This window comes from Chaetura pelagica, unplaced genomic scaffold, assembly GCF_000747805.2.
Source record: "Chaetura pelagica isolate M959 unplaced genomic scaffold, ChaPel_1.0 scaffold40, whole genome shotgun sequence".
In the NCBI taxonomy this organism is placed as follows: Eukaryota; Metazoa; Chordata; class Aves; order Apodiformes; family Apodidae; genus Chaetura; species Chaetura pelagica.
Window position 1 is genome coordinate 3,031,673 of NW_009952160.1, and position 7,803 is coordinate 3,039,475.

A 7,803-nucleotide genomic window follows, 5' to 3' on the forward strand; every position below is an offset into this window, starting at 1 on the left:
GATGGGAGGGGGCGGGGCCAGAGGGCGCCCCCCGCCCCGCCCGCCGCGCAGCGTGTCCCGCCGCTCGCGCTGCGCGCAGCGACAGGGCGGGATTCAGCACCCGTCACGTGTCACAGCACATAATCGAGAGAGTCGTGTTGAGCCTAAAGCGTAGCGACGTGGCTGGGACGTCTTTCGCCCTCCTTCCCTCAGATTCCCGTCCTCTCTGTGGGAGACAAAGTGCGCACCTGGTCCTGCTTCCTGCGTCCTGCTGGGTGTCCGGGGCTCTCTTGCCCTGGAGCGTGACTTGGCTTCCCCAGGAGCTGTTCACCCAGTTCAATAGACTTCAATAGACTTTAGCTCCAATGGGTTGTTCAGTTTTTCAGAGGGAAGATTCTTTTTCTTGAAGAAAAAGAAAATAAGTTGGTTTTTTTGAAAGTATTATTTGCAGAAATGTGTTGTGCTCCCGTGGGCTGGACAGATTTTGATGAAAGGCTGCCTGGTCACTTGAAAGCTGCTCTGGCTGCTCATAAAACAACTTTCTTAAGCTTAGAAGGTCTGTAAGGCCAAGCCCTTGTTTATTCTAGATTCTGATCTTCAACATTAATTTTATTATTTTGGGCCAGATGGGTATCAGCAACATACCAGCAATAATATCAATTATATCAGCAACAGCCACTCCTTAGCAAACTGGCTGCAGGTGAGCAGGATCAGACCTGGTATTGACCCCTGGGTTACAGGGCTACAACCAGACTTTTTGTTCTGATCACCACCCTCTGGGCCTGGCTGTTTGCACCTTTTTTTAGTCCTCTTCACTGTCTGCTCATCCAGCTGATAATTCAGCAGCTTCTTTATGAGGATCTTGTGCGAAATCCAGCTATATTATTATATATTATTATTATATATTATTATATATCCTTATATATTATTTAATCCTCTCTAGCCACTCATTTAATGTCAGGTAAATAAAATATGAGTTTCCAGTTTTGTAACTCAACTGTAAATACAGCAGTTGAAAATTGAACTTTCAAAATAAGCTGTCTTGAAATGACCTTGATGGAACATTCTGCAAGTTGCACAGCAGGCCTGATATTTAACCAAAATTACTTTTTTTGCTGAGACTTCCTACTGACTCATCTGAAATGATGTGGCCGGGAAAATTTCTCACTAATAATAATAGACCAGTGCAAGTGTTTTCCCTTAAACTCTCCTGGTGGTTTTAGTCAGAGTATCATAGTATTTCAACTGGTAGATTAACTGCTGGAGAAATGTCACTCTTTTGGAGCATCATCCGGTTGAAATCTTGACTCTCAAGTCATGAACAGTTCAGTCAGTGAATCCCTTCTAAATAGTCAGCTAGCTAGTGATTCTTGCAATCCTTTTTAAAAATAAGCAACGGAGAAAACCTCTAATATTCTTCATGTCTGATATTCAACCAATTGTATAACTTCTTTGGTTGGATTTGGATGAGTGTACAGTGTTCTGATTTTCCATCAAAGTGCTGGTTGGCTCACATACAGCTGCAGAGATGGCCTTAGGGTTTCATGTTTGCTTGCCTAATATGAGCTGTATTAAATCAGTTGTATTAAAACAGCTGCCTTGACCATCCTCTGTAAATGTGAAATAAACCTGAAAGGCTACAATTGTATTCTTAGCACTCATACATATTCATAGATGCAACTTCTCAGGTGGTGAGAAGCATTGCTAAAAATCTTGCATGTTTCACTGGTAGCATTTGCCTCTGCTAATGAGTGAGCCAAAACAGAATTCAGCTCAATTCTCACATAATCACTTTTAAACTAATATATTTAAATAAGAAGTGTGAATGCAGAAAGACAGTCATTGCCTTAGTCAGGTCTAGCTCAAGGGAAGAGTCTCTGGAAGGCAGAAGGGCCCACTTCCTCCAAGGTGAGATCTGGGATTGTTGACACAATTCCTTTCCGTGGCATCAAGTTGTTGTAGAAACTTGTTGGACTGAATATGCAAACTGTTGCAAGCTGCAGTGTTGTTTAGGGAGAAGGGGAGGTGGTTTGGAGTACTGCTTAGGCCAAATGGTATGTAAAGAGCAAGAACTTCACAAACCAGAAATTGTACCTTTTTATTATTATTATTTGTAGGCATTTTGCCGTTAAGCCACGAGATGGCAGAAAAGCAAAAGAAATGCACGCCCTTGAAAGTACTGTCTAAAGCGAAATACAATAGGGAAGGGGCTAATTTTTCTTACTGAAGTGTTGCTAAAACCTTATAAACTTTAGAAGTCTGTTAGATAGTCCTTTAATTAACGTGATCTAGCTGTGACTTGTGATAAACTGTAGGACTGTATCTCTCTTTTCTGCAGTTTGTGGGTCAAGACAAATGTCTATTCGTTCGTTATGGACAGACAGTAAAAATACAAGCCCTGATTATTTCCTTTTTGGATCCCACTGGAATATGGTGTGTAAGCAGATAAAATGCAGGATAAGGTCTATTTGTATCTGGAGGAAGACCCATGATTTTCCTGAATGGTGATTAAACCTCAATTTATATATTTTATTAGTATACCCTCTTACTCTGCCCTTGCAAAAAAAATCTACCTTCACATTATTATCGGAGCTGACTACAAAGACAGTTAGGAGACTCAAATGCTGACTTGGTCCCCCTTGATGTGAAGAATAAAAGACAGCGTTGTCTTAAAATCACCTTTGTGCTTTGTCTGTGTCATCTGATATTAAGAAATTGCTATAATCTTTTCTACAAGAGAATTTGTCACAGTTTAATGCTGGGCTGACAATTAAATGATGGAGAGATGCTCTCTGTTAACCCCTCTGCCTTCCCGGAAAGGGAAAGGAAAAAGAGTAGGAGAGAGGGTTGTGGGTTGGAAACTAAACAACACAGCTTTAGTGAAACAGTAATGATGAAAAAGAAAATAATGAAATCTATACAAAACTACTGTGTTACTCCCCCAGTAATGCTCACGTCACCACTGAGGCTGCAGGGCAGGTGCCTAGGAAAGTCCTGGGCTGGGCTTCTGGAGTCAGCAAAAGATGGGAACTGAATTCAGCACTGCCTGAATGGGGATCAAAGGCAGATGAACGGATGGAGATCTGCCAGGACATAGCCATGGATGAGAAGAGCTTGAGCCTCCTGATCTCTCAGCTTTACACTGAGCATGATGTGTAAGGGATGGAATACTGCATTTGGTCATTTTGGATCACCTGTCCCATCTGCTCCTCCGCACAGTAGGGTCGCAGATGTGGCCCCTTTTCCCCCCTTTTGTTTCTGGCACACAAGAAGTGGAGCAGAACCAAGCAACGACCTTGGTTTCTTTAGGAATAAGTCTAAGAGAGAGCCTGTCTGCTTACCATTCTCCAGCCCCAACTATAAACATCCAGTGTTACACATACTAGGAGCAGACACTGACTGAACTACATGCTGCTAATTTCAGCAGGTGCAGTCAGTCACTTAGAAGAGACTTCACTGAGAAGTTAAATTACTAAAAGGAAAATTTGTTCTGTCCTGGCTCAAACCAGAAAAGTATTTCAAATGAACAAACTGTTTTCCTCTCCTGACTAGTCCCTTCACTGTAATCTTAATGTACTAGTTCTTAAAATATCTTTTCCAAAAGCAATTGTCAAAATTGCATTTTTAGCATGGAGTAAGTAGCAATCATGTAGAATAGCAGTGCATAGCAATAGTATCAGTAATAACAGTGTACATGGATTGTTTGGACAGCTTTGTCCCACAGTTATTAAATACCCCATAATGCTGATGGCAACCCAGAGAAGACATGGTCTACCATAGTAGTTAATAATGTTGAGGGGTCCTTAAGTGTCCTCCTAGGTGTAGTAAGCTGAGTGAAAGACCCATATCCAATGACATACGGTTTCAACCTCTCGCATTATATGGTTTCTTCAATACAGTCACACAGAATCACACAACCACAAAATCATCCTGGTTAGAAAGGACCTTGAAGTCATCAAGTCCGACCATAACCTAAATCCACCAACCATAACCTAACCTACGCGTTCAGTTCTTAAACCATGTCATTAAGCACTATATCCATATTTCTTTTAAACACTTCCAGGGATGGTGACTCCACCACCTCCCTGGGCAGTCTGTTCCACCGTCCAACCACTCTTTTGGTAAAGAAATTCTTTCTAATATCCAGTCTAAACCTCCCCTGACGCAGCTTCAGGCCATTTCCTCTTTTCCTGTCATTATTCACTTGAGAGAAGAGGACTCCCACCCCCCCACAACCTCCTTTCAGGTAGTTGTAGAGAGCAATAAGGTCTCTCCTCTCCTCCTCTTCTTCAAACTAAACATCCCCATTTCCTTCTGCCTCTCCTCATTGGGCTTCTTCTCCAGACCCTTCACCAGCCTGGTACTTCTCCTCTGGTCACACTCCAGCAACTCAACATCCTTCCTGTAGTGAGAGGCCCAGAACTGCACACAGTACTCAAGGTGTTGTCTCACCAGTGCTGAGTACAAGGGCACGGTCACCTCTCTGCTCCTGCTGGCCACACTATTCCTGATGCAGGCCAGGATGCTGTTGGCCTTCTTGGCCACCTGGGCACACTGCTGGCTCGTGTTAAGTTGGCTGTCAACCAGCACCCCCAGGTCCTTCTCCACCATGGAGCTTTCCAGACACTCATCCCCAGGGGATGAGTAGCTTTGCATGGGGTTGTTGTGACCAAAGTGCAGGACCCAGCACTTGCCCTTGTTAAACCTCATACAGTTGGCCTTGGCCCATCAATCCAGTCTGTCCAGGTCTCTCTGCAAAACCTTCCTACCCTCAAGCAGATCTAGATCATTAATAAAGATACTGAACAAGACTGGACCCAAAACTGAGCCCTGGGGACACCAATGGTGACCAGCCACCAGCTGGATCCAACCCCATTCACTACAACTCTCTGACTTCAGCCAGCCAGTTTCTTACCCAGCAGAGAGTGCACCTGTCTGTGCCATGAGCCACCAGCTGTTCAAGGAGAATGCTGTGGCGGACTTTGTCAAAAGCTTTAGCAAACTCTAGATAGACAAAGTCCACAATTTGTCTGTGTCCTCCACCTATCTTATAGTCATAGTGGGTCTTCAGATTGGTACACATTCCAAAAGTGCCAGAGAGCTTTCGATGTCAGATAAAAATATTACCCATATCCCCTGCGGACACCTCAGTCGTATTGTCTTAGTAAAGCAGGAAGTCCTTCACCAAAAGAAGGCTTTGTGAGTAGTAGTTCTTATCTCCAAAAAGGTGTGGAATAGGTTTTGGCCAGGCTTCAATGGCACATTCAAGGGCTTTCTTTGGTTTTACATCTTTGGGAATTTATTGCCTCTTTCTGTCCTTAATCCCCTAATTTGCTGCTGCCCATCCATCTGTTTTCATTCTGACAGGGACACCGTTTACTTCTAGGACAGGCAGCCTTGGTGGTGTGACTATGGCAATGACACTTCTTTACTGAACCAATCAAGATGTGCACCATTCTGCAGTGTCTTGGCCAAGGCTCATAAGCACAGATCATGGACCATGAGGCAGCATACAGGAGAACTGTACTACACACGGGAAATGAGTAGTAGTTCAAGACTTTGCAGCCTAGTTAAATAATCATGGTTAGTCCATGTGCACTTAGTTGCCCTGGTAGTAAAAGGAGAAAAGTATAGCTGAAAAAAAAAATTGTCACCATATTGGTAACTCATGTTTTTTGCATACAACACACTTGTTTGGGGGAACTAATGATAATGCATTTTCTGCTATTGTGTCCTGGTTTGAGCCAGGATGAATCTAATTTTCCTTTTACTGATTTTTTTTTCCCCTCAGTAAGCTTTCTTTTAACTAGCATCAGTGTGTTCTAACTAAGGCTGATAAGAATGGAATGGTTTTTTTTAACTGCTGGGTCTTCAAGCTCATATCTTCACTCTGCCAGCTCAGACACAACGGGGAGATCTATGACCCTGCCGTAGGAGGCTGAGTTAGACAGACAGCACAACTGGCCAGAGATATTCCATTCCATAGATCTACAGAAGCTCAGAGGAAGGTCAGAGATCACAGAAGACAACTTCGTTCCTGCTTCTCCTTCCCTTCTCTTCCATCCATGGCCGGTGTCTGGGGAGGACTCTGTTCATCCATCACACCGACCCCCAGGCTCGAGCTCTCCTGACCCTCATCACTCTCTGCTTTCTCCAGCAGCAGCTCCGGGATTCCTCAGGACTGTTCCAGCTCAGGAGATGTTGTGGGAGTTGCTGGGGGTGGGGGGAGGCGAGAGGCTTTTGCACATACCTGAACATATTTGTATATAATTGTATATTTTTTATATATATCATTAGTGTTTAGTTAAAGCTGTGTATTATAGTTTTCAATCCAGCCACATCTCTCTCTTTTTCTCTCTCTCCTTCCCTACCTGGGTGGGAGGGGAAGGAGATTGAGAGCATTGTTGAACTTGAGGCAAACGGTGACATATTGAAATGTTGTTTTATGGTAAATTAACAGCTGTACCTGAAGTAGCTTTGATTCCTTCCAGACTCTGGAAGCTACTCTAAAGCAGCCACTCTATTTGAAGCAGTCACCTCATTGTCTTTTCTGTGAATTGTCCACATTTGTTGTGGTGTGAGTGAGTAGTATCAGCACAGCATACCTGCTGGATATCTGCCTGTTTTAAGTTATTCTCTTGCTCTTGTTGAAGAATTCCTAATTTGGTAGCCTGTTAATGAATAACTAAAGTGACTTCTTTGTGTTAACAGTAAAATCCATCAGAACTGATGCTAGTGTTCCTTGAAAAGAAAGACATATTGCTCAGGTCACAGCCAGAGGATAAGATTCAGATTTAGAAAAAACAAATCTCATACCACAGCAATAAGAAAACAAGAATAGAAAGCTGAGGTAACAGTTCTTTAAAAGACGGATGTTGGACCAAAACAAATACTCCACAGTACATACTAAGGTGCCATGATGTTAGACTTTGCCTGGGAGAACTTACAGAACTAATTATAATTCTTCATTTGGAAGGCTAATGCTTTTTTATTTGCTGTTTTTTGGGAGATTTTTTGTTTGTTTCTTTCTTTCTTTTTTGTTTTGCTTTGTCCTGTTCCACATACCCTCTACAACCCTCCCCCACAGAAATGTGTTGCACTGATAACTCCTTGCCAACTATCCATAGATTTCCAACTTTGGTAATATTGTGGGGAAAATGGTGTGTTGTGATTTCTGCATTTACTGTTAGTGATCCTCTCAGTGATCTTTTACGAGCAGCAGAGCTGTGCCATGCTCACTCCCTGCCCATTCAAGCTGCCCATGACTTCAGCTGCTGTAAGTTTAAGGAAAGAATAGGTCAGGCAAAAAAGAGGAATAAAAATTGCTAATATCAGATCCACTTTCTCTGTGGGTTTCTCTTTTAATTAGTTCATTTACCAGGCCCCTTGGCAGCTATTTTGTGCTATTTTCCCATAAACTTGTCCTAGAAACCCCCATTGCCATTCTCTGCTTTACGTTGCTATAGTCCTGACATCAGAGTGTTCATGCTACATTTGCTTCTACAATGTTTGTATGCTTTTACAAGTCGATTTCAATATACAAAATGTGCAGATACTTTTACCATTTTAAAGGTGGTTATGTACAAGGCTGCCATCATTATCAAGGTATTTTTTGTGTCACAGACATGGTTACTATGAAGAAAAACAAGAGTTCTTTTGACCCTTATGATTTACAGGTTTGCTTGAAATGTGTGGGTTCAGTAGTTTCTTTCTGTACCATATATTTCCTGAAATACTTAACTCTTTTACACTTGCTTTCCAGACATGGTTTTGTAGCTGGATTTCCCTGGAGTTTTTTCAGTGGAGGCCAGTGACAGGACAAGA

General features: G+C 42.7%; 1 protein-coding gene across 1 annotated transcript in view; it reads right to left on the reverse strand.

The window, feature by feature from the left end:
* STARD4 (StAR-related lipid transfer (START) domain containing 4) overlaps nt 1-5,062 on the reverse strand; it is a 10,646-nt gene extending 5,584 nt beyond the window's left edge. The window contains exon 1 of the mRNA XM_010007237.1: nt 4,895-5,062. Within this exon, the coding sequence (XP_010005539.1) occupies nt 4,895-5,062 (168 nt within the window). The remainder of the gene's footprint in view (nt 1-4,894) is intronic.
* Between the last annotated feature and the right edge of the window lie 2,741 nt (nt 5,063-7,803).